At 37.5% G+C, this 27972-nt stretch overlaps 1 protein-coding gene across 1 annotated transcript; it reads right to left on the reverse strand.

The window, feature by feature from the left end:
• On the reverse strand, window positions 1-27908 carry LOC145498042 (cGMP-dependent 3',5'-cyclic phosphodiesterase-like). Its single transcript, XM_081477911.1, has 34 exons — window positions 27558-27908; window positions 27140-27233; window positions 23846-23948; window positions 22522-22634; window positions 21888-21937; window positions 21039-21095; window positions 20461-20545; window positions 20035-20087; window positions 18983-19057; window positions 18323-18361; window positions 17691-17759; window positions 17085-17121; window positions 15934-16036; window positions 15109-15220; window positions 13727-13766; window positions 13244-13307; window positions 12767-12857; window positions 11803-11860; window positions 11507-11588; window positions 10752-10786; window positions 10610-10648; window positions 10193-10266; window positions 9336-9413; window positions 9069-9191; window positions 8885-8955; window positions 6777-6899; window positions 6619-6706; window positions 6470-6517; window positions 6235-6309; window positions 5647-5746; window positions 5091-5203; window positions 4434-4472; window positions 4024-4130; window positions 1-3046 (listed from the first exon to the last, which is right to left on the reverse strand). Exons 1-34 carry the CDS (start codon window positions 27684-27686, stop codon window positions 2881-2883), a joined length of 2733 nt encoding a protein of 910 aa, XP_081334037.1. The 5' UTR covers window positions 27687-27908; the 3' UTR covers window positions 1-2880.
• Between the last annotated feature and the right edge of the window lie 64 nt (window positions 27909-27972).

Genomic DNA, 27972 nt, shown 5'->3' on the forward strand with positions numbered 1-27972 from the left:
TAAAATAAAACTTGGAGAGGTTTTATTCCATTCCATAAATTTTGATACATCGCTACAGTTTTACGCCTGTTTCCATTAAATAAATAAAATGTAACGTTACTTTGTGCCTTAAACAATGTCTTAATACTTTATACCAAGGAGGAAAACAACAACCGGCACAAATTAACTCGCACCCGCGTGCCAATCTTTTTATCGAATGCAAAACTAATTCCTGCAATTGGAGCAGTGAGAGATAATATAACTGTCGCTTATAGGTAGAAAAGATCGCTCACAATGAGAATATATGTACAAGCGGTCTAATATAGTTGTACATGTATATGATCGAGATAATTCTTTGAACTAAAATTTTAAAATGATTTCAAATCCCATTACTTAATTACGAAATTGGGAAAGTAGGCGGGTTCACACGAGAGGAATTGTCCGTGGAACTTATCCTAGGGACAAATTGTTCCTGGGATAAACAGGCCCGTACGTTAAGGGACGAGTTCCATCGAGACTCTCGTCGTGTGGACTAAATTTGGGCCAGTAGCTTCTCTACTTTATGTGACAAGTCGCTGCGACGACGTCTAAAAAACAGAAGCCTACAGAAGCCGGAGAAAAACACTGATCTTCCAACAAACCCCTCCAAGGGATTCGAGAATGGGAAAAACTCTCTCGCTCGTGAGAAACTACCTACCTTAAAGCTGTAAAAATCAATTTGAATTTAATACATCTCATAAAAATGAAATCATTACGACGTAAATTTATATATTTTTATCTCATTACGAATATTTATTTACTTAATTTAATCTATGTGGATAAACTTTCTAACCATAAAGAAACCTTTACTTCTACTCTGAGCCCATCAGTATATTAATCATTTTTTAACGAGCAAAGCAATGCTACAACAGGCGTTTCCAAACGCAAAAACCGTGCGGAATTGTTCGCGCGCTTTAAACTTTAAGTGAGTTGAAGTCAACAGAACTGCAAGAGAAAAATATGCAACTCCATTTGCAAAGACACTGATGAACTGATAAATATGGACTTCTTACTAACCAAGCGCGAGGGCCGTACGGGAAAAAATTTGCCCGAGTTCATAGCAGAAACGAACGCACAAAAACGACCGAGGGCCAATATTCCTCTGTACGGCTCGAGCAAGCTAGGCTAATAGCAAGAAGTTTGTTATTGGCACTCGAAAACAAAACAAAATATACGGTATGACAAAATACCGATAAACAAAGAACCAATCAGTCCGATTGGATTTAATTCAAGACTACCCTGTCATATAATAACGATCCATATTTCATACTAAGAGCTGATAAAAACAGCATCACATTCAAACAATGGCAGCAAGTGAGCCAAGAGATAACGAAACAAAACTTTTCCTGTGTTTCCATAAAGTTACCTAAAGTCGCTTTGCCACGATATTGTGTATTAAATAACTACTGTCAAATTTCTTTCAAATCCGAAGGAACGTCAAAAACGTAAACAAGAAGAAACTAATACCGAGGTTCAAGAATGACGTTTTAAGGCAAACAGGAAAAATTGGATCTGATTTTTTTTTTTTTTTTTTAAATAACAGAAATTAAATCTCCTGTTCAAAGTAAATATAAATATCCTCATTTTGGTGCACAACTTTTTTCCGTTTACTTAACGTAAACGTCTTTCTCAACCTCTCTAAACCAAAGATACATTAAGAAGATGGTTGAGATTCAAACAGAACGAACGACGAACTTAAAAACTTAAACCGAAGTTTTCAGTTTATCAACATCAAATTTCCTATCACAATATCAATACATACCCACGAACACAGTTTAGGAGAATTCACGACAAAATCACGAAAGAAAAAAGTGTCTCTGACAAACTACTGCGACAAATTCTCCCAGTTTGAACCATAAGAAATGTATTGGACCGGTTAGGAGAAGTTAAACATTGGCACGTGGGCAAAACGTGCAACGGCTTCACGAGAAAGACCACTTACGGAAAGACTGCAACGCCAATTTTTGTTCATTTTTCTCTTTTCTGCCGACATTTTAAAATTATAATAGTTTTATCGAATATTTTAATCACGAGGAACACAATAATAAAATGTCCTCTAATTGTGATTTGAACGATCATGAGCAGCGCAATAATTTATGTTAGTAATAAGCCGATATTCTCATCAACTTAATGCACACTCTTTTTCTGTTTGTACTTTGAACTTTGTCAGCAATTGTTCGAGACAGCCTCGCCCCTCAACTTACATGAAAACGATAATCATCTTATTATCTACGTGGGATTGATACGGTAATTCAACGCTTGTCCAACTGACGTTTAGCACTTTGACTTTTTGAACAGCCAATAAACTGCAATGAAACAGAACCAACGCGAGTCCAAGGCCCCGTCCACACTACGGCGGAGGAATTTGAAAACGGAGGTTTCACCCTGAAAACGCATAAAATGTTCTGCGTCCACTCCACCATACGCTGGAGGAATTCAAAAACGCATCAATCACCGCTTCTTTTGGATCTGTGCTTGAAGAAAACTAGGCAAAAGAATCACAAGATTATGGTGACAACTTTACTTCGTTTTCAAAAAGCTCCGATTTCAAAATGTTTTCCGGCTACACTAAAACGCAAAGCCAACGTTTTCCAATGCCTCCGGTTTGAAGATCGTTTTCGAAAAGCTTCGTTTTCGAGACGGATTAGTGAGGACGGCGGGCCAAACCGTATAAATAGAGCTGCGTTTTGAAGTTTCTCCGGCGTCAGAGTACAGACACTGCCTAATCGTCACTTGTGTCACTTTAAAATGGCATCATTAAATCTACCTAACCAACGTCGACGTGATGATAAGCTGATCAAGCGTCCTACTAGACTAGTTTGTTTGAGAAATCGCTCTCAAAACTGCGTCAATTTAACGTTATTAAGAAGGCGCATTTCCATTCTCTGCAATGTGCACTTCTTTGTCGGCAGTGGCCACCGGCCTATAGACGTAATCGCCATCTTCCTGTGCCTTCTGCCACTTCCGTCTGTTGGACAGAACCGTGTCCAGAACAACTTGAGTCTCCGGTAACAGAGAAGACAGCAACCTGGAGGCCAGTATACAAACATTAAATCATTTCTACCACAAAAAGAATAGGCCATTTCCGTGTTACCTTGCGCGTGCCTCTGTTTCAAAACGAGTCCTAGCGCAGAACCTTGCTAATGAAAATGAGTTTGATTTGCATGAAAATGAACATGCAGGCGAAACACATTTCCACATGCATGGTTTCGCGCGAAGACTCGTTTTGACACAGAGGCAAAAGGCAACTCGGAAGTGGCCTATAGATCGCTTTCACGTGACGTCATGACTTTCTAAAATCCAGAACGAAAGAGCCACCAAAGTTTTTGTCCTCATCGGGCACAAGAGGCGATATATTTATATCTGTTTACGATTTTACAACGCAATAGCGTGCTTCGTTTGGAATCCAGAGCTTTTTGAATTTCAGGGTTATGGAGGTGCGTGACACAAGGCTATGATCGCCGGAGTTTGTCGAAAAATATATACCATGATTTTGAGCCTTTTTAGAAGTTAAAGCATAAGGAAAAGTGCTTATGTAAATGCTTGTTTGATCAGTACTGATAATCAGTCGCCTAGATAGCCAAAGTAAGTTCCAGATGTTTACACTATTTTCCGGTCGCCATATTGGTGTACCACGGAGGTACACCAACATGGCGTTTTCATACTGGGCTCTGTAAATATCGGCGAAACATTTCGACGAATATCTGAAGTTTGGAGAAACGCACAGGCCTAAAACTTGGAGAAGTGGCTTATTTAGTTATCTTCTATAACATCATAATTTCATAGCTTTTTCCACTGGATGGTTTTCGATTTATTTTTTTATTGCGTGACAGTGAAAACGATCTATTAAAAGGGACAACGCCGCCCGTGCAATATTAGAATTAGAGAAGAAGGCTTCCTAGAGGTTTTTGGACATAACTTTATTTATCAATAGTGAGTAATAACAACAAGGGATTTTGGTTATAAGGATCAAGAGAACGCGTGTTCGCGCTTCTACTCTGTTACCTGTATACAGGAAGTGCAATCGCATCCAAGAAATCGATTTGAAGTTTAGGAATGCACGCTCGCTCTCTGTCCATCATTTCCATCGGTGTTATCCCCATGTGTTTTTCCTAGAAAGAACGAAATTAAGTATATTAAACTAGTAAAATCTGACGGGGCGAAAGAGAAAATCAAAAACTAGAATAGCAAACATGAAGCAACAATACACGAGAAGAAACGACGTCTGGCCAAGGCAGCCTCATTCCCATTCTCCCTCCCGCCCCTAAGAGGCCCTTGGAACGAGGCTGTGGATAAAGGTAGTGTACCTCACAGAGAACCAAAGTCGTGAAAGCAATGACATTTATTTTAACTTCTAATTTAGCAAAGTAGGTACACAAAGCGTGCTCTGCTGACCGAGTTGAAAATGATCTTACCTTATCACCTTGCGAGAAGAACTCAGTATATATCAAATCCTGTGCACACACACAAAAAAAATAAATAAAATAAAATAAGTCAAAATAGCCATCGTGCTAGACAAGATTGGAAAGAAGGATAAAGAAAAATCCAGCCATATTCAAAACAAAATAATTGTTGCTGATTTTTCTGTTGCTGTTGTTGTTGTTGAGGCAGTGTAGTCTTCTGTATATTGTCTGTTCGTTTTCACACGGACTTTGATTCGGCCTCACAGGACACTGAGCTTCCAGTATCATTCTGGAATAATCTAGATTCCTCGAACGCCATTTGCAATCAGATTGTTACTCAAACAAGGTTTTGGTGCTCAGTACGTTTTCATAGTGGCAGAGGGAATCTTACACTACGATTAGTTCCTCTTTCGTTTAGTCCGTCAAGCGTGCCCGTAAATAATAACTTTTCAGGTAGAAATGGCCGCGCGAAATCCTGGGAGTGAGAAACGCAAGAAAGGAGGGTCCATCCTCTCGCGCGCTTCTTGCCCCCAGAATTTCGCGCAGGCATTTTTTTTTCTTGCGCGGTTTTCTTTCGCGTCACCCACGATTGACTAAGCGAAAGAGGGACTAACCGTAGCCTAAGGGAATCCCAGTTAGTTGCAGGAATCCCCGCTTAATTTAGCTTACCGCTGTTCTTCTGGTTCCCTCCCAGTTCTTGGTTTGGTCGGACAAATCACTGGCCGTCATCATGAGGAACAGAAGGAGAGTGTGATGGTCTTTAGAATTACTATTAAAACCATCTGTGAACAAAATGAAGAGAATCAGTACAAAAAGAAAGACAAGGGTCTGTCCAGTGTTTGTTGGTAATATTACAGCAAACCAGTGTCAGCCTCAGGCCCCCTTCAACGGTTCTTAGTATCTTAAATATGGACCTCTTCGATTTGGAACACAACAGGGGTGTCAGCATGTCAAACGGTCATGGAAACTAGATTGAAATGCAATGGGAACTATACCCCATGTGACAGTCAGTCAACGGCAATTTACCCCACCACAGAGTTTGTGTCGAATACAAAGGCTGTGCACAACGCCAAAGCAATACACACGTACTACAGCTGTAAGGAAACTACAACCAGAGGGGAACATTAGGCCTGTTATGAATAATTGGTTTGTTTTCTATCGACACGGTCTTAATGGTAGTGAACTGATGTATGTAACGCTGAACATTTACACTAACTACACACACCTTCCGCCATCTTTTTAATGTCCTGAAGGATTCTCAAATGATGGGCGAGGTCTGTTGCTAAGATTATGTCTCGTATAAGGCTGAACACTTCTTCAAAGTCCTAAAAATATAAAGAAAATAATAAATAGTTTAAATGAAGCCCCAAAAAAACGCAAACGTGAAACTACAAATGATAATTAGTATAAATCTACTAGCGTTCTATCACGAATGCCGTTCTCTGATCAGTTATGCTACTCACTATCTATTCTGTTGTGGATAGTGGGTAAGCCAGCATTGTGGGCTTGTTAACAAACTGTCTGTGAAGTAGTGAAGAGGATTTTGATAAAGTTTTGAACGACTAATAGATTTCAACTAAAAATATATATATCTATATTATTCGCTCTCGATTTCTATGCGTGATAGTTGACTGGGGCTGCGGCCTCGTCAGCTATCACCGGATAGAACTCGAGAGCGAATAATCTAATTGTTGATTATCGAAGTCGTTCTACCAACTGTGAACGCGCGTAGTGTCAGATCTTTACATTTTATAATATCCGATGGGCCAACAAAAGAGTGCATCACCTGAAAATGCTGACAAAAGCATCATACCTTGCCGGTTAAATTTTTGAAAATATTACACCCTTCTGAGTTGAGAATACACATGGTCTGTGCAAAATGGTGTCTCTGAAGAAAAAAAAGGAAAACATTAATTGAAAACTAAAGTAATCTTCAGTTATTATTCATGGGAAAAAGGTCATGGTAAAATTTACTCTTCGTTTCCTATAGGGTGACCAAAACTAAAACGTTTTTCACATAATTGTAAAGTGAAGCTGTTGTCGTGTACCTCTAGTACAGATCCTTTTGAACTATATAGCGCTGCAAGCGTGGAACCCTGTTAACAAACGCAAGCACAGGAAACAAGTAAGCAAAACCAAATTTGAAACAAAGAAATTGCTCAACTTGAAAACAAGAAAACCAGGATTGTCTACCTACTGAAGAAACCTGGAAGGAGTTTGTAGTTCCCCTGTGGTCAATATCATGACACAAGCAAGCCACCAATAATGCCAGCATCTCAATGTCCCTGCAAGGATATGAAAACACAATGAATAGCAGAAAATCAACAGGGCTACTAAAACACAACCTGGACTTACCTTAAGCGACTGCTAATCTTTGCATTCTTGTACAGAAGGTAACAGAAGTGCGCTACAGTGAATGCGTGAATCCAGTTGTGGTATGGAGGGTTTCTGTAACCTTTTCTAACCATTAGCAAGAACCTGCAATCAGGGCATGGCAATTAGTCTCACTTCTCTTAAGGACGGTGCCTACTAAATACAAAGGTTTTTGCGCCAGGTTAGGACCACGCGGAAAAAGTAGTTCTTTGCAAGGGCTATTGGAATCTACAAAGAAAAACGGGGTTAACCACGTATTTTTTCGAGATAATTAGCCTTGAATCTCAACAAAAATGCTGACATCAGCATTTTTCTGATAATAGAAGGAGAGGATATTTCTTCACAGCTTTCTTTAATATTCGCCTTTACATACAGAAAAGCGAACACATTTATAAAGATCTGAAAACTACATGGTAAATGGTGACATACAAAAATCATTTTTGGTATTTTTTTAATAACAAAATCGTTGCAGCAGCACTTTTAGCGTCTCTCACAGCCTTCCTCTGTTTCAGCTAAAATACAGTCTAAATATCTTTTGCTCACAACCCGAAACTAATCACGTGCTGAATAGGCTTGCCACTTTTATTTCATAATATAATATATATGGGTAACCACGCGTTTTTTAAAGTTACTGATCCTTTCTGAAACTTTTTACGGTGCCCGTTACATTTTTTCCTGTCACCTCCCCAGTAAGTAAAACGTTTGCACATCTCGCACTTGTTTTGCGCGCGCACTACGCCATCTGTAGGTACATGTTTACAATTGGATTTCAGTATAATTTTCGACAGATAACAGCTATTGTTTCAGCTGGAAGACGTTAACAGTTAGTGGTTAGCGATATGCTGCTGTTCTGGTGTTCCTGGTTTAAGTACATGTTCATTAAACTTGATTTGGTCACAGTAGGAAAATTTTGCTTTCAATTCAGTCGCGTACTTGGTAGCGTAGTTGATTGCGCCATGTCAACCCAGCGCGCGTGTGGCGCTTAAACCATGCCTTGCGTGATGCGCAGAACGTGTGCGCACTAACAAAAGTAGGCACCGTCCTTAAATGAAAGGTCCATGATGACGCGAGGACATTCGTTTAGAAGAAACTGAACTGAACAAGACAACAGGTTCAAACACAAATGACAAGGTATACCACACAATAATACAAGATTTCCTTTTTTGCTGAGCTCGAAATAAACGTTCGTTTTCACCTAAACGAGCACGTTTTCTAATGCATAAATTTAAATGACATTTTATCACGATTAACAAATGCAAAGGAAAAAAAACTACTGGTCTAAGATGTTTTTATTTGAATGCTGTAAAGCACTCGTCTTTAGCATTTTTTTTCCCAATTCAAATAGCTCACTGTTAAACAATTAGATTGTGAGCTCGAGATTTCTATCGCGCGATAGTTGACTCGGGCTGCGCCCTCGTCAACTATCACGCGATAGAAATCGAGCGCGAATAATTGTTTTAGTATAAATCTACTAGTCGTTCAAAACTTTATCTAAATCCTGTTCACAGACACTTCGAAAACGCCTAGGAAGCGGCCGTCATTTTGTTAACAAGGGCACACTGCTACGCTACTCACTATCTAGCACAGAATAGATAGTGAGTAGCGTAGCCAATCAGAGAAAGAAATTCGTGATAGAATGCTAGTAGATTTATACTAAAAGACAATAGTCTATTTTGTTGAACGGCTACCAAATTTTAATGCAAGAAATAACTTTTTTTCAGAAATTATAGTTCCCCTTCCTGATTCCTGGAGTTCCTTAGGAAAAACCTGGGGTTTTAAAATTTATTAAAGCGCTCATCCATACTATGCAAAAATGATTACCCCGGTTTTCAACCGGTGATTGCGTAAGCAAGCTATTGGTTTGAGTGGTGCAGAGTCAGATTATTGATTGCATTTTTACAATATGTATGATCTAATTACCAAGTACGCCATTTTAAATAAATTTTAAACACTCCTTTCTCGATGGAATCACCTCAAAGAAGCCGGTTTGCATGATACGTTAGCTGGCTAGCTTCCTCTACTAATTACAAAACTAAAAAGACCCACTTTGATGACACTTTTAGAATGAAATAATTCTCACAAAAACATACCTTACTAACACCTCCTTGGGTATTTTCCATTTCTCTATCATTCCAAGGTCTTGAAACATACAAAGACACGCCTAAAAATGGAAAACGTTTACGGGGTGCACAACATTGAATTTCATTTACAGTGGATCATTTTATATAGTGAAAAAAAAATTATTAACAGAACGGAGAATCACGTGAGACTTACTGGAATCGTCGAATCTGGAATGATAATTCTTGGTGCACAGGTAAAAAGACTAAATTGTGGGTTTATTTCTTGCGTGGTGGAAATTGGTTTATTAACCAGAGGATCCACTTCAGCTTGGGTGACCTTCATGGGAACGGGAAAAGAAGCAGAAATAAAGTGTCAGTCAGAAACAGTGTTTAAACGGGTTTACAGGTTAATAAGAAAAGAGATACCGAAGCAGAAACTGAATCGTTCATGCTAACGTGGAAAAGATTCGCCTATACTAACCGTCATATGGTAAATCATCATTTCACTTGACAGGCGGCTTCTATGCGACGCATCCTTGGCATTCTTGTATAAAAGTGACTGAAGTAAAACGGAACGTGTTAAGGATGCCCATGTGTCATGCATGTGTTATCATAGAGGTCATACGTAAAAAGTCATAAAAAGCTCTTTTTATATCACAATGGCCTATCCTATCACCATCATAGACCTTTGCATGAATGGCGCCTAAATTTGAATAACAATACTTATACATCCTTTGCCTCACACTCATGTAAAAAAAATCATTTTGAAACGGAAACATAAGTACGAGGCTGCGCAATATAGATCGTTTTCACGTGGCGTCATGACTTTCTAAAATCCAAAACTAAAGAGCCGCCAAAGTTTTTATCCTCATCAGGCATAAGAGGCGGCATATTTATATCTGTTTACAACTTTACAGCTAAATAGCACGCTTCGTTTGGAAACCAGAGCATTTTGAATTTCAGGGTTATGGAGGTGCGTGACACATGGCTACGATCGAATTTGTTGAAATACTTATCTCGTGATTTTGAACCTTTTTAGAAGTTAGAGCATTAGGAAAAGTGTTTATGTAAATGCTTGTTTGTTGAGTACTGATAATCAGTCGCCTAGATAGCCAAAGTAAGTTCCAGATGTTTACACTATTTTCCGGCCGCCATATTGGTGTTGCTGAGTTCCGCACGAAATATTGTTTGCACAGAGCGATATACCGTTTTTACCTAATGAAATACCGATGTAGCTGACCGATACATCGTTTCTGCCCAGCAAAACATTCCGCGACTATCGTTTGCATTACTTTTGCACAGATAAGTAACCACCTAAGTTATCACAAGGCAACTTACATGGAAAATGCTCACACCACAGTAGATAGCAAACGCTCTGGTGAGGTCTTCATCAAACTTTGTGAAACAAGACCCTGTCAAACGAAAACGATAGAAGTCCTTAGATCAACATAACACCGCTCATTACTGATCTCATAACCATACGTATCTTATGCTGTAAAGTAAATACGCTACAGTACTCCATGGGCTCAGTGACTAACCGTGATAAACACCACATTTCCACGGCAACCGAAATATAATTGCTTTAAAGTTTGTAGAATTCACGAAAAGCAAAGTGTTTCCTGTTCCGAAAGGGTTAAAGATTTCGGAAATGCTAGTGAACGCTTGGGAGATTTTCAAAATAGGAGCATTTGTGTTCTCCCGAACAGCAACTCATCAATAAAAACACTGAAAATCTCTAAAGTTTGTTTGACATACCATTTGTTTTATTGCATAACTGTGCTACTCCAATCACCTCTGGAATAAGACAAAAAAAAAAAAAAGAAATAAAAATTCGATATTGTACTAACCAACTTTGACGAAATTATTTTTTTTTTTGAGACCAACATACGTTGCTCACCTTCTTCATCTTTAATCGGAAAACACAATATATTCCTGAAAAAAAGTAACGAAAAGAACCAAGCTGTTCAGTTGTTCGTTTTAATTAAAAGAAATAACTTGACCAATTTTATACAATAAGTAAAGACGCTTAGCCCCTACTAATTGGTCGAATGTTATTCCGTATGTAGTAAATAGTAGTATATGGTGCCGCATTTTGTTCGCAAAAATGCTAAACCTCCAAACGTTCCAAAGAGGAACAATTGCAAAACCATTTAGGTTATTGCAGGAACAAACAAGAGCTTAAAAAGCACTTCGTATTGCCTTCACTTGTGATTTACAAAGTATTCGTCTGACATTCTGTGTGGTTCATACTGCTTAGGTACCCTAGCAATTTATAGGTACACTGTATGTTCCATGTAATATATCAAACACGAAAGACCGTGTTTGACCACATTTTAAACACCGAGAAGAGGTTGAAAATACGATGTGTGGCGGAGTATTTTTGACGAGCTTTGAGGTGTTTAGAAATGTGGTCAAACACTGTCTTGAGTGTTTGATATATCTTCTCAATCGAAACTAAAACTAAGGAGAAAACTCGGAAATAAAATCGTAAGATCTCTGCTTATTAAGATCATATATCCAAGCACCGTCAAGGTTATGATTTCCTATGTTTAAACTCGATGGATTATTGATGAGTTTGAGAAATAGTTTTACCAGTTGTAACGGATGATGAGCAAATTTTTAAAGGAATATGAAAAGCGAACAAACCTCTACCTTGTTCTGAAGCCGGTTTTCTCATCGAGACCCTTGTAGAATAGTGGATGGCTATACGCGTCTTTAATGTTGAGCATCTTTCCTAATAACAAAGCAAAATCGTTGTAAAGAGGTGGTTTTACAGTAAGGAAAATGCAAAAAGGTCAGTAAACTTGTGGAAAGGCACCTTCTATATAGAATGTTTTTACTTTGTATTATAGAATGTGCCTTTCCACAAGTTTAATGACCTTTTTACATTTTTCTTTTTTTGTTTTTTGGCGCAATACATCAGTGCATTGTAGTTCCCAATTTCTTACCTGTTGTGGCAACATGTCCCACTATTCCTTGCGTGATGGGAATCCTTACTTCTGGCTCCTGCGTAATATAAGCCAAATTAAAACTGGTTGTGTCTTGCGGGAGTAAAAGCTTCTTCTGTTGAATGTTCACACATATATATCTATCGAGTACTTCCCATTCCCATAGTCAGGCTTCAAATACAGCAATTCCAAAGTAAATTAAGCAAAGTAAATTACGCCGGAGATAAAGAAAGAACATTAAGCGCGCGAGTACATGCGTGTAGGTTAAGTCGGCATACCAGCCAAGTGGCCCGCCAGGCCGGAGCTTATCCCGGTTTCTGTACCATGAAGCAACTAGGAGTAACTAGTCCATCGCATGGTTACCGCCAGCATTAAGTTCGCCGGTAACCATTTATACACCTGGGTGGAGAGAGGCACTGTCTTGCCCAAGAACACAACACAATGTCCCTGGCTAGGGCTCGAACTCGGACCGCTCGATCCTGAGACGAGCGCACTAACCATGGAGACCACCGCGCCTCCCACGAGCACTTTCGTATACCTAAACCAAACTTATGTCCACTTCTTATACAGTTCGTCTTTCACTGACAACGTTTTAGCGTTTGTATTTATTATTTTAGTCCCGAGTCAACTATCACGCAACGAAATTCGCGAGCAAATAACATAATTGTTTCATTATAAATCTACTGATAGTTAAAAACTTTATCTAAATCTTCTTCAGAGACACATCAAAATACAAAGGAGCGGCCGTCATTTTGTTAACAAGGGCACACTGCTACGCTACACGCTATCTCCAAAAGAATAGATAGTGAGTAGCGTAGCCAATGAGAGAACGGTATTCGTGATAGAAGGCTAGTAGAGTTACACATGGTTAGTTCCCGGCGAATTGAAAAGGACTCGAATTACATGTATACCAGCAATTAATTGGCATTTTAATGTGATTTGTCATTACATATATACCACAAACCTTTCCTTTTTCTCCATTTGAGGGAATTTCTCCATCGAACACTTTTGCAACAAGTTCATCTCTTTCTTTGTCCCAAAGAAACAGAGAGCACCTACGTGAAAATAAATCGTCATGAGTTGAAACAGTTGTTAAATTGCAGTACACCAAGGACAAAGGGATTACATCTTAACCCAGGTTTAGCTTGGTAGGTTTGATAGCATTTCTTTATATAAAACACAAATAGAAACATGCACTTGGGACAGTTTGATAAAAGACAATGCAAAAAGTGGAAAATATAGATAAAATAAATATATAAATAACCAGCAAAAATAGATATGATGTGACAACATTTTATATTTGAAACTGAATTTACAGCTAATAGTAATCCTGAATTCGCTTACCATTATTATTATACATTGAACTCACTATCTCTCTTCTGATTGGCCGAAAGCGTACAAGTAGGCCAAAGTTAACATACGACTGTTTACTTATCTTTACCTTTCGGCATTAGTCAAATTGCGCGCCTCTGTCATGATTTCACTCAGTAAAACGCTAACATCATCTGCCACAAAAAAAAAAAAAAAAAAAAAAAAAGTTGGTAAACCTAATAAGGCATTACTAAAACAGTGTAGGGAGGTGTTAGAATGCATCACCTATTTATAGCTACAGTGTACGCTTAGTCAAGTAGCTATCAGATAACAGAGACGGAGAGTAGCGCGACTCCTGCACGATAGTTAATGGAGGGAAATGGTTATGAAACCCGGTAAACATCAAACAAGCAAACAAGCAGGCTAAGATGTATGTTGGAAGGTCCTTGACCTTGCACATCCTTTGTTTTATGCTCATAAACTTTTATTTCATAACCATTTCCCTACCTATACGAAACGACATCCAGCAAAACATTTCCTCCTCGCACAAGACCAACTTCAGTTCCGTTCACGGTTTAACAACTATTCATTAGTCTTAAATGTATTCTCTCACCTACAAGTGTAAATAAGTTCTTGGCAACCTTCAGCAAATGCTGGATATAAAAGGAAAAAGTAATTGGATATACAATATACAACTTTTACAGCGATCAATTGCCGACACAATATACAAGGAAATGAACGTAAATGGTTATAGGACCTCTCCCACTATTCCCAACAAAATATTTGGGAAAAACCTTCCCAAGATACAGCCGAATTGGGACATTCCATTTTTTTTTAATACCCCCACCGCCCCCCCTCCCCTGGCCAGCCGCCAACATGGAGGGGCAGATTCCGAGACCCTAGTTTTTTGTCATCGGCACCTTCGAACTTTGCATGCGAGGGGTTCAAAATTTTCTCGCAATCTTTATACAAATATTCCGACAGGGCTGATGCCAGCACAGGGAGCATACAATCTTGTTGAGTAGGATGACAGTAAATAAAGGAATGAAAAGAATGCATGGTTCATCTTTGTCTCCTGTTCTCATCTCTTACCCGAAACCGCTACCCACATTTCGTGCAAAACGCCGTAGCGCTAAACTCATACCTGGCCCTTTTCGCGCGGTGCAACTTTTTTCCCTCTGTTTTGTTTTGTTTTTGTTTTTTTTTTTTTACTCTCATCCTACTCAACAAGATTGTATGCTCCCTGGGATGTCAATCTACGTGGTAGTATTAGCGAGAATATTGCGCGCGCGTAGTGCGTTTTACCGCTATGAACTCTGGGACCGATTTGGCAGAGCAGTCTTCGAAGTGAAATGCTCAGTCGCGGTAACAGACGGAACAGTAACTTATTTTGGGTATAAAAAGTTCTAGTTACGAACGGACATTCACACTTTTGACCTTCAGGTCACCGAATCATGACAGCAATGAAAGAGATAGTCCTTCTCGGGTAAGTATAACACAAAGCAGAGTAAAGCGATCCAAAATGTAGACGCATTTCTGCAGCAAATATCCCACGTGGCTCTTTCATTTTGCTTTCGTCCGACGTCGTTTCTCGTCTTTCTGCGCTTTGCTGTTTATTTTGTTTGGTAAATCAACAATAGCTCCTTTGTGGCGCGAAAATATGACCAGGTATATTTGTCCGCGGAAATTATATTATCTGTTCCGAGAAGGAACCTTCAATGAGGAACAAATAATGTCCAAGGACAAATATCCAAGCATATATTTTCGCGCGAAATGGAGGCTATTGTGTTTATCATCCTTCAAGTATTCTTCGCAATACGCGTAGTTTTGAAAATAGCGGAGTATCACTCGGATATTCCCTCGTTTTAGCCGGGGAATATTGAGTCACGAGACTCGTTTCAAGAGACCAACCGCGCACGAGCGAAAATATTTGATGAATTATACTCAGTTGTATATAGTTGAATGATTGAGATACTGTATTCTAATTTACATTACCTCTTGTTGCCTTTTAATCACCATCTCTCTTTCCCACTCTAACGTGTGTTCTACGTGTGCCGCAATATTCTCGCAACAAAATTGGACATTTTCCTCATCGAAGGAAGAAAACCTAAAGAAAAATACAACAATCAGAAACACCAGACGATCCTTACAACATATTTGCTGCACTCGACAATGGATGCTAAAGTTGGCTAAAAACCGCTATTTAATGAAATCTAATTTTTAAGAGTTTGTTGAAAATTTGTCTCATATGAACATAGAAAATTTAATATAATTTTCTAGAGCATTCTTGCATCAAGTCAAGATAAAGTACATGTAGATGTACTTCTTTTATACGGGTGACAAAGTCAAGTGTTTTTGAAATACTTTTCCTTGACACTTCGAGGTACTTTGTGACTGTAAAACCTACCCACTAACAAAATCATTGCCGACATAGGGAGTGGGGGCGGGGGGGGGGGGGGGATGGAAGGTGAGAGCATGTAGTCAGGGTGTGAAGTGGGGAAAAAACAGCTAAAAGTTTTTGCAACACTGTGCAATGTCCTTTATTAGAAAAGGCACCAAGAGGTGGTAACCTTTAAGGAACACTTATAAACTTGGACTAAATGTATGGGAAGTAGGAGATGCTAACAATTCTGTCCCTCTATTCTCTGACACACAGTTAAAATTAAGAAAGAAAAGGAAACTGGCCCACTACATCCTTGCTCTGATTTGCAAACGTGCTCTCCATGAAATTTCGTTGATGGACACACTTGGGGGCAAATGTCTAAAGACTTGCATGAACATGTATTGCTGTCTAAAAATCTTATTTGAAGTCAGTGTTACCTTTTTTCTTGAAGTCTTTTGTTGAAAACACATGCTACAGCTATAACAGTGCCTGTTGTGAGGCTGACTATTGGAACACACAGCATTGACTGTACATAACAATCTGCAGGAGAGACATGAACATGTAAAAGGAACAACTAGAAATTCAGCCTAGAAGCATAACAATTAGAGCACTGTTAAGTTCTTTTAAGCACCCCCAACCCATCTCAATTAATTCTACATCAACAATCTCTCCTCGTAGATTTCCCACCCAAATCATGTCACCCAAGACACTTTAAAACAAAAACAAGGATTAATTCTATTGTGCACTGTTTGAACTTTGTATTTCGGAAAATTATAAACATTGTTGCTCCAAAACCACATACAACTATGCATACCTTTATTTATTAATTTTGCAGACCATCAAAAATAATTCTTAATAAGGGTGGTGTCCAACTTTTGAAAAGGGAATTTGACATCCTTCTGTTTTGAAAGTTGATATTTGTGCAAAAAATCTTTCTCAATTGACCTTGCAAGGCATGTGAAAATAGTAATATCAGTATTAAGAAACTGTTTAGTCATCTATGAAAATTATATTTAAATTGTATATTTTGAGTTTTGAGTTAAATACCATTAAGAAATATGATGTCCTTTATTGTGACAATGGCCCTTTAATGTTCATGTAATTCAGTCAATTCCATGCACCACATAATTAACCAGCGAGACAAATACATCTTTGACCAATTATTTGGAAACATCAAGTCCAAATTACCCACTGACTGCCAAAGTTACTTGGCCTGTGGCCTTGTCTGATTTGAATCAGTTTACTCCAATTATTTCCAAATTGGACAACATGCAGCTAGTCCTATCAATACATTATAAACAATTAACATGCCATATAATATACAACTGTATCTAGAATCTAAATCTAAAGATTTAGATATATTTAGGTACATTGTATGTTAGATATATTAACTTTATAGATTGTATGTTACTTTGATTTGGGGTATCTATCATGGTGACATATTTGTCCCATTTCTATGTATTTCACTGGCCACATGTGGGTGGCCACTGGCCATGCAAAGTTGACATTAACTGACAAGGTGCAAGAAATCAATAGTACAATGTCTAGGTAAAAACAGAAAACAAAAAGGGTATGGATTTTAATTCACCTGTTATTCTCTGTAAATCATATCTGTATTTTGTGTCCTAAAAAAAAAAAAAAAACAGAGCAAACAGAACATGTAGAAATTGATGATCTTGTTCCATTATCATCAGAAATGAGTTACATCATGTGCAGTACATGTACATGATGTACTTTTCAATTTATTTCTTCATGTTGCACAAGTCATGCGTATACAAAAATCAAATGATATTTGGTACATGTAGCTCAATTTTCTGTAATGTCTCGACATTACGCAAGTAATGACAACATTCCCTATACAGGTGAAATGGTCTGGTTCAACTGCTAAACAGAAAGTGTGGCTCTTTTGTGTAGAGGACAAAAGACACATCACGATAGGACACCACCTCGCAAACCTAAATTGTTTTCATTGTTTTCCTCATTCTTTTGTCCTTTTGTTCTCCATTGTTTTACGTCAACTGTGTCTTTGACACCATGTAAGAGCCAAAAGTGCACTCATCAATTAATGTAGAATTCATGCGAGTTCATGCATGAATCCCAATGTTCATGCATACATGTAAAAGAAACTAAAACCTATAACTAATTATTTGTTTTTGTATTCAATTGCCTATCATATTTACAATATAAAACTTACCTTTGCTATATTAGAAACATTTAATTTACTCCTAGATTCAATTAAATCCTCAAAAACACTTCCAGAAACCTGAGAAAATGAAATGCACACAACACTAAATAATTTATGTACATACATGCATAAAATAATGTAGACCAGGTCTTTTTTACTGTTCTGGATGAGTTTAATGGATGACATTTTGGCCGTTTGGCCTTCCTCGTGTTATTACGCAACCTTAATCTCAATATTTCTGCTTTGTATATAAGTCCGTGTTCTTGTAACTCGCAACCACTGTAAATAGCTTTTTAGCTTTTAACTTTTAACCTGAGGAAGGCCAAACAGGCGAAACATCATTCATTAAACTCATCCAGAACAATTAAGAGTTGGTCTCTTTGTCTCATCTTTAACATACACTAAATTACCTGTATATAATGTATATATCTTAATCTAAGTGTAACATTAACCTACATTACAATTTAGCTGTACAATATAATGGTCCACCATCTCTTGTTTTCCAAATTTAAGTGTGTCTGTGTTTTTCTCTTTGTTGTTGTTGTTATTGCGCTTGTTTTCTTGTACATGGGAAGACTGGCAATTCTGACAGAAAAATAAATAGTGGGTGATCCCAGCAAAAAAGTTCTTAACATTTTTACCTCAATTCTCTTCTCATCCATGCGATCTCTGCTTTCTTGCTATTGATCAGGAAATAAAATAAAATAGAAAAGCTTAAAATAATTTTAAACTAAGAATTATTGCATACTGTAGGGATAAACAGTATAATTACACCAAGAGGCCTTAACATGTACATGTTGTTTACCAATCAGTACACAAGAAAATCGCCTGTACACCTGTACATACAGTGAGCTACACAGTACTGGCTCAATTTCTGATTACAGATCTGGGGCTCAAAAAGAACTGCTACGTGTACCTCTACCCTGGTCATCAGACACGAAAAGAATTGCTACACTTACCTCTACCCTGGTCATCAGACAGGGCAGTGACTCTAGACTATAGCTATTTCTCTCCCATGTGTACATGCACACATAAGGTTCGAATTACTTTTGGCAGATTATCGTAGAATTAAATACCTAAAAACCTAAAAACCTTGCTCAATCCTCATCCAGATCTTGCATACAATGTACATTGAGGCAAAGAATACAAGAACAGTTAAGAGAAATACAAATTATCTGGCACCAGGCTATTCTTAGTTTGGGTGTGTGCTCACTAGGAACCACATGCAAAGTATAAAAAAAAACAAAAACAAAAACAAAAACAAAACAAAAAAAAAAAAATTTAATCATACTTTTCTGTACCTTGTTGTAAAGTTCCCCTGCTGTGTGATCTAGTACAAGAATGGCACTACCTTCTGCATTAGTCTGTCCTTGAAGCTGAAATAAAAGACAATAGAACAGTTATATTGTTTTCAGCAGGAGGGCAACTGGTTTTCACAGGTGGGCAAAACTTTTTTAACTGAACTTCTTGATAAGAAAAGCTACAGGCAGTCAAAATCGCAAAATCACAGCCGGTCAATTTGCCCAGTTACTGGCCATTATTGAAACCCTGGAATGTGGGCTTGCCAGTGCCATCATCACTTGGCAAAGTTTTGTATGGATTCTGGTTGGATTCTGTTTGACAAGTCAGTTGTGCAATAAAAATATCTGCACTTAAAGGGCCGGGGTGGCCGTTGATAGTATTTTGGCATCACAAGTGAACAAATGTCATCTAATGACAGCTCTGCCTCCACACTCCTTACATTTTGATCGGCCAAATCAAAATGGCACTTATAACAGTCATAAGGGTTTCAGAAAGTTGTAAAAAGAGAACAAAAATGTAAATTATATCAAATTTGTTATTCCAGAAAATATCCATACAGGTTTTTTGCTTCGAACACCCCTTCTAAATTCCAGTTAATAAGCCTCTTTCTTTTCTTTAAAAATGAAGGCATTTTCACCCCAGCCCCCCTTGAATTCCCAGTGACTTCCCATGGGGTGGATATTGGGTATTTTCTGGAACTTTTAATGTTAAGTGCACATCAATTGAATGTTTTGGAATTTTTTGGCCACTGATAAAAGTAACAAAACGTTATAATACATGTACAACTGAAAAAAGGTAACTGATATTCACCGGGATGTCACCAAGTTTTGGAAGTTACTCATATAGGAGTGCATAAGTGGTACATTTTGCCATATTTTTCTAAACAAGAATAGCCCAGCAGAGTATGTAGCAGGCCAAGATAATCATGATATCGTAGACCATGAGGCTGTGATTTCTGCTGGCAGCTGGTTACAGTCTTGATAACCCTGTATTCTACAATAATTATAGAAATTTTCTAGCTGGCAGTGACACTATAAACATCAGCACTTACAAATTGTCCTATTTTACGTGACAAAGGTCCCACTTCCTTTTCATAAGTCCTACCTATAGAAAACAGCACCTAGATGTAAGTACTCGATGAAAACATTACTATTGGTTTTCTACATTTGTTAAAGTCGTACATGGACTCTTTCTCCTCTACTGCACACAAGTTCTACCTAGCTAGTACTAAGAAACCTATAGTTTTAATTTGTCAGCTATGTTTTCTCATGCTTCAGCAATATTAAGTATTACTGTAGTGGATAATTGCAAACTGAACATAAGAATTCAGCATCAATAAATGAGTACCTGCCCTAAAACTCATATACCATAGTCATGTAAATTCCAGAGCATGCAGACAAACTATGCATGATTAGTGTATATAAATTGACTACCAACTGTCAAAGATACAATTTTAAATTTTCAAATGTGTACTCACTAAAGAACTCTAAAAACATCTTCTGCCTTTCAAATTCTTGAATATATTTGCTTCTCTCAGTTATATGATGATAACTTTGAAGCATCTGTAGTAAAGGTTATGATATATATCAATCAGTGGCTTTAACTTTGAGAAATAATGTGAAGAATGTACACTTTCACATTGCTTGAAATGCTTAAGCTAGTATTTGGTTAAACTTTTACTTAACCAATTTATTTAAGTTACAAATTGTTTAAAACACTTGGCAGGATTTAAATGGAAATGATACAGGTTTTACAAATTGGCAATCTTTGTGCTGATAATTTATTCCATATATATCCAGTCATTGAAAATAAAGTAGACAATTATGTAATATTATTAAAACTAAAACTAATGATAATGCATACTGTGCTCAAGTCTGATGTGCTATTAATCATCCACATTATATAAAATTATGTACTTGGTTTTTTTTTTGTTTGCTTGATTTTTGCTTCCATTCAGGTAACGTGCACAATGTACTGTAGCTGTCACCAGTTCTTCAGTTCAACAATTCATCATGAAATGAATTCATTATTTACATATATTAATTAAATACAAACCTGTTGTTCAGTGTAATCCAGAATAGACAATGTGTCTTCTAAAAATCCACATACAATCTACAATGTTAAAACAAGGTTATCTGAAAGTTGAATGTTAGTCCAGTTGCTGTGAATGTTACCAAATATTTCAACTTCCAATCATTGTTTAATGTAAACAAACCAAATGCTAACAGGTGCATGTGAAATACTTTGGTACTTAAAATTTAACTACAAGCTGGGATTACTTTCATTGCCAACTCAATCAAACCAAAAAAAAAAAGACAAAAAAAAATATATACAGAACTATTTGCAGCATTTCAGACTAACTGAATTGCAGTGGCATGATTGGCAGCTGTTACAATAAGTGTTCTAAATCAAGCTTCATGTGCATTTATCTCGTGCATGTGCCAGACTAGTGTACCAAATCTCCATCATGTCTACATACAATGTACATTCACGTACGAATTAGTTGTCAAGGGCATCAGGTAACAACAAATCACATTTGAGAATTTTGTTGACACAATTATCACGTTAATCTGACAATCATCAATAGGTCATATGGATGATTACATCACGTGCTGACAATTTACCCCAAGCCTTGATTGCAGAAAATTTCTGAAACCGCAGGCACCTTGACATGCTAGCTGTTTTCATTTGGATATTCTTTTCATCTTTGCTGCTTTAGGAATTTGTTCATGATAAAATTAATTTTACAATTTGCTTTTTCAAACTGAGGCTGGGTGGTTATTTGTGCTAGTTCGCTGGCCAGCATCACGCATAAGTGTTATTTTCTGGTCTTCTCCAGAGCACAAATGTTTACAAACTAAAATTAAGAATTAACAGTGTGTTACATCAAGTGCAGGCACCTACCATGAAAAATGCAACTAGTTTATCATCTGTATACAGTGGTGACAATATTACTGAAAAAGAAGTTAAAACTGTCATGAGATTATTTTTTCTACATGTATGATACAAATATGACTAGCAGATATGCATGTAAATTAAAATATTACAAGCCTCACAACTTGACAAGATACTAGAACTTCTGAGAGGTACACTGTACACTTACTTGGTAGAATACATGATACTGAACATTTGTGCAGTCAAACAATAAAATGCTCCAAAGGTAACCTTGCAGCACTTTATAGATATTGCATAATAATTAATGATCATGCATGGAACACCTACATCCATGCAGCTCTGTGTACATTCTCCAACACTGGGGCATTGAAAGTTTTGTGATTATTTGATAATATTATCAACTCAGATATTATATTATCAGAGTACAAATTAAATTTGTCTAAAGATGGGCCATATTCTATTTTAATATACTACAATAAAATTAGTCTCTACTAATGTCCTTACTCAAAAAGTCAAGATACAAGGTTAAACACATACCACAAAAGCGTGCTATCACAGTCATCAACAAGCCAATTACAACGCTTTAACAAGCATGTAACGCAGTAACTGACATACATGGTGTAACAATGTTACGTGTACCAACCTTTTTGATCATTCCCTGAATGCACTCCTGCTGTTGGTAGAAACACCAATAAAGGATCATCTTCATTGATTCCAGGTGGTAAAACTATTCTTTGTCTACCATCTATTGCCTTCCTGAATTTAAATGAAATTAAAGACACTCGTCTGTAATATTTTCAATGTTAGAAAAACTGCAAGGATGTACCTTATGAGGAGTACAGTCTTAAGAAAATGAACACAAGCTCTATGTGTTACAAATTATTATACTGAGTCAGTGAGATTTGCATGATCCACACGTACATGTGTAATGTAAATGGTGGAACCCTTATGAGAGGGAACTTTAAAGCTCTGCGTATTTAAGGTGGATGAAAACAGTTTCCGGCACTAAAGATTTTGATGGATTGTTATAACACTCTTTATCACTTGATGCTACAATCATGGTATCAAAAAATTGCCCAATCATTCAAGTTGGTTAACACGTTGTAATCATTTTGGTGACACAATAGGTTACCATAGCAATGGTATGATCTGCTAAAAACACCGTTCATTACAGCTTTAGGGGCTTATAATTAAAAAACACAGCATGCAACGTTTTGGCAAAGTTTAAAACAATTCGGTACAATGGGGTTCAGAGCCATTGAAAAAAAGAGAAACTTGTGGAATTAATACCAAAACCATAAAAATGCTTTAGGCAATATATATTGATTGATTATTAACCAAGCGTGAGGTCAACATGGCTGGATAGATTCAAAATGTTACAGGCCTAAAGTGGCGTTTGATTTGTGCCATATGTTATTTAATATGTCTCTTTAAAGGATTTATGTTGGCATTGACTAAGATGCCAATCAAAATTATGCTAGATAGATAAATAACGTTATTTCAACTTGATTAGGCCTCTAGCAAGATTATGCTAATTTACCAAGAAAAATAACTTTAAACGAAAGAAAATCGAAATTAAAAAATTACAAGATATAATCTTCTATCAGTCTGTACAGTCTGATAGAACAAAAATATATATGGGTTGTTGACCAAGCTTGAATGGATATTGGCCAAGTTCTTCTTTTTCTGGCATGTTTATGGATCAAGACAGAGTCCAGGTCCAGAAACACTCATAAAAAGAAAGTGGCTAATATCCAACCATCTTGATTGAACAAGCTTGGCCAATAAATGATTTAATCTAATATATGGCTTTGGGGAAATTTTGAGAGCGGGCATGCAGAAGATAGCCAATTGCTCAGGTAGCCAATCACAGCACACGATTTGGTTCACCTGGCCTCCTCACAGGGCTAGCCATATAATAAAGACACTTAAAGACTCCTACTGTCTAATGACCTGTCATGACAAACCTGGCAAGTCCACTTGCTGGTATCGTAACAGGTGTACTACTGCCAGACTTTCCAAGAGCTTCTAGATCATCTGAGACAGGGCTCAAGACAAATACCACCACATCTAACTGCAAAAATTAATCAAAATGCTGTAGAACACCACATACCGGGAGCATGAGGTACTTACAACTTGTACATACACTGCACATATGTTGGTCCAAAGTGTAAACAAAATGAGGGATTGGACTACAGCTGTAGTAGTGTTTACTTCAGAACCTGATAATATTAATTAAAAACGCCCCCGAAATATAGAAAACTAAACTAATAAAAAATATAAACACCCCAAAAATTCACACTTATGCTTACCATATTCGTAGAGCATGGTGTAATGGTTCATAACCCACAATGGCTAAGCCAATGAAAACTCTTGAATTGCATTATCCATTAAACAAATATTCTACTCACACTTATTGCATATGAGATGATTATAGCCAACTCAGCGCTACACGCCTCATTGATTATCTACTATCTCGTATCCAATGCGTGCTCGTGGAATAATTGTTAAATGTAGCTAAGCACATAATTTTTACAGTGTTTAAAACTGGTAGATGCACTGTAGGTGACAAGTAACACTGACTGGCATAATGAATCCAGCTTTGCAAATAATCACAATGGAAAAAAAAAAAAAATAGTGCACATGACAGTTTTTGCAGAAGTCCTTTTACAATACAGCTTAATAACTGGGGTCAAACTAACCAATCAGATCACAGGATAATAAATTACCACTGAAGTCATTTCAGCCAATCATTGCTTAGACCCAAACCACGGAAAAGTAAGCAGAGCAAATCCCAGCCAATACCATTTTCTCTCAGCGGGGTAATTGCCCTTCCTATTCCCAGCCTCTCCCCCTGCCCCCCACCACCCCCTCTCTCCCCCAATACAGCTTAACCCTTTGAGCCCCAATTACGCATACATGCATAATTAATGGTTGTACTCTTTGTACCACTTGTGACGTCATCAATTTAAATGTCATCAGATATTCTTGATAAGCAGATAGTAGTATTAGGCTAGGCTTTTCTGTACAATGGTCAGGTTTAGATATCGACGACATTCCAACGTCGAAATCGAAAAACAACGTAATCAGTTTTGGTGCAAAAACGGTGGTAAAATGGTTCACTACACCTATGATTGATCAAGGTCCATTTCTAGGCTTCGCCCGTAATTAACATCCAACTTTTCACGGCAGCCAGAAAGAACATGCAACACAAAAAGTAGCCAGTGTAAAAGGGCCGAGAAAAACAGAAAGGAAAGGGGTAACAAACAAAATTGAGAACGGTTAATGGCAAAAAAAAAGTCCAAATTTTGGCTCATGAGCATGCCCGGAATTGAAATATTGCTCAATTTTGTACCTAATCTTCAAAAAATCTCTCCTCTAAGTAAAACAAGCTTTTTTCACAAAACGTAGGCTAATTTAGTGTCATGGCAGTTAAAAAAACATGACTTGACGGTTAAAAAACGGTATTTTTTGGCGAAAGTTTGGTATTCAAAGGGTTAACATTGACAGGTGAATGAAATTGTACACAAACAAACAAATCATCAACAAAATCAACACCTTGCACTTGCCACAAAACTGTCATATCAAAAGCAACACTTTTTATGGACCACTTAATAACTGAAAAACATGTACTTGACTATTAGATAATTTGCAAGTAGGAAAGCTCTAGATTAAAATCTGCACTTTACATCTTACAAAAAAGTTAATTTCAAAAGAATTTGCATTCATAAATGACCCAAATCAATTTACAAAGAACTTCATAAAATTTGGGATCGGCAAAAGTTCTCGTAAAGTCATATTTCCGATGCTCCCAAACAGATGAGGATATATATATATTGCTCTATACAGCATTAATTATTAAATACTCCAACTCGTGGAAATATTAAAGATATCGGTGATTTTCTGTAGGAAACAACGATTAACAAAGGGCTTTTCTGATTTTACAAGTCTTTAATCCATTTTCTCAAGCGCTTTCAATTGTTCAAAGCCATTTAATTGCTACGATACACAATTACACAAGAACAGAACTAATCCTCCGATTCCCAAATTTTAGAACAATTGAAACGTATATTGACAACGCAAACTATCCGTTAACCGCATAGATCTCGCGAAATTGTCTCAGCACCACAGATGTGCACAGTGTACAAAAAAAGTATGGAGCAGGTAACATTCCGTTAAATTGCCCAGATCACAATCTAAGCTACTCATTTCAGTGACCTATCAAAGAATTTCAAAACATCATTGGTCATGGCGCGCCTTCAAACGAAAATTGTCTGTGCTTTTATGAACGCATGAAAATCATAATTAAAACAGCAACGTGACTTGCAGACCGCGGTCAAAAGACCCCTTAGGAACACAACTAATTATATATTTTCGTGAATTCCAGTGTATTTGCATCTCGAGGACTTTTGCAGGATTACTTCAAAGAAATGTCCGCGACAACAAACGCTTTTAAAAGTAATAAAACTAATTTCAGTTTCAACCATCAAAAATGCAAATATACACTTAACCGGAGGCTAACGAGACTCGAAGATTTCTTGTTCTTTCGTAATTTGAACGTAAGCTGTTTTGACGCCTTAAACATGTAAATTCAAAGTTCGCGTGCATGATCCGAGTACAAAAACACAAATATCACTATCTCAAATTACATGTACAACCCCGCGAAGCCGAACATGTTCCCGTGTACATGGAAATAACGCCATTTATTTTCCTTAACCAGAGTCAAAATAATGAAATTTCTGCGGCGGCATTGGGGCGTAAACTGAGATACAATATAAGTTTACATAAATTACACAGTCGCAATGTTCAAGATGCATTTTATCGCGGTGCGCACGGAGGTTGACGTGACGGTTCACATTCAGTGTGAAGTGTCTGGCGAATGGTTTACAAATTCAACGTTTCACTGGTTTTCTTTATTTTCTCTACTTTCATAGGACGGGTCACGAATAACGAAGAAAGAAAATTTGCTCAGCGATTGTTTGAATAAGAGAAAGCCCTCAACAGTGAGGTGCATTTCGCCTATAGGTCAAGCGATAATTTTTACAACGACCACTAATGAAACCAGTGATGAAAGCGCGCGTCAAGAAGAAATAAAATTTTGGAAAACGAAATGGTTTTGAACGGTTTCGCGGAACTAAAGCTTTCTAAAAAGGCACATATGAACGAAAATTCGATGAATTTGCAAGTGTAGTGTCGTCTTCAAAAACGTAAACAAACTATTTATTGCGGGCTAGCTTGAAAGCGGTGTGCGTGTTTTTAACTTACCACTCGCGGTAGAAGCAGATGGATCGCCCTTTCAGCGCTTTCTTTCAACGACTTCATGTCGATCGCTAAGGTCAGGCAAGAGAGAACGTCCTAAAAAAACAAACAAAAGGGTTCACTTTGAATTTCAGTCACATAGCAATATCTCGTTCGGTCAGAATAACATCACTTGAAGAGCTACAACCGTGAAATGAAAGGTATTCATTCAAAAAATGGCAAAGTGACATTTATAACGGGTTGATTGCAGGAGATCGCTCGAAACAGTTTTAGATTTGCCCGTTTAACTCACAATTTGCGGGTGTAGAAATCTGTTACACCAAAATAACAATGTGATGACAACCTTACGGCTGTCCAGAGTGTCTAAATAATATACCAACCTAAGGTTAGTTTGCATTTGAAATGACGAGCTCTACTTACTTGCGCGGCTACGGACAAATGCAATGTACATCGCTTCGCTTCGCCTCTGTCACCTTCAACGAGTTTTTTAAACATGTTAACTAGCGAAAATAAAGCTGAAACTACCATATGTAAGAGCGCAAGAACCATTCTTGGCCCGGTGTAAAATTTAAAGCTGATTTGGCCAGCCACATCGCTTTAACGCTCTCTGGTCAATTTAATACCTATGCAAATCGACAGAAGAGCTCCCAAATATCAGTTTAGCTCACGCCAAATAAGGTGAACACCTCGCGAGTGCCCGCATACGATTGGTTGGAGAAATTCGCGCTAAATTTTTCTTCTCAAGGTTTCTCGAATCGGGCAAATTGCTTTTCTATTTTGGTCTCGAGGCTTCGGTTTTTTCGAGTTTCTTTCGCGTTGAGGGTATCACAGATGC

Source organism: Orbicella franksi, chromosome 9 (assembly GCF_964199315.1).
Source record: "Orbicella franksi chromosome 9, jaOrbFran1.1, whole genome shotgun sequence".
Classification (NCBI taxonomy): Eukaryota; Metazoa; Cnidaria; class Anthozoa; order Scleractinia; family Merulinidae; genus Orbicella; species Orbicella franksi.

Bases quoted from the DNA above. Each gene is read 5' to 3' on its own strand.
- LOC145498042 (XM_081477911.1), bottom strand. From the start codon at position 27,686: ATGGTTCTTGCGCTCTTACATATGGTAGTTTCAGCTTTATTTTCGCTA. The intron at 19,058-20,034 runs GTAAGTGCTGAT...CTTTTATTTCAG, and splicing joins CACGTAAAATAGGACAATTT to CTTCAAGGACAGACTAATGC. The intron at 12,858-13,243 runs GTAAAGATAAGT...ATTTTCACGTAG, and splicing joins AATTTGACTAATGCCGAAAG to GTGCTCTCTGTTTCTTTGGG.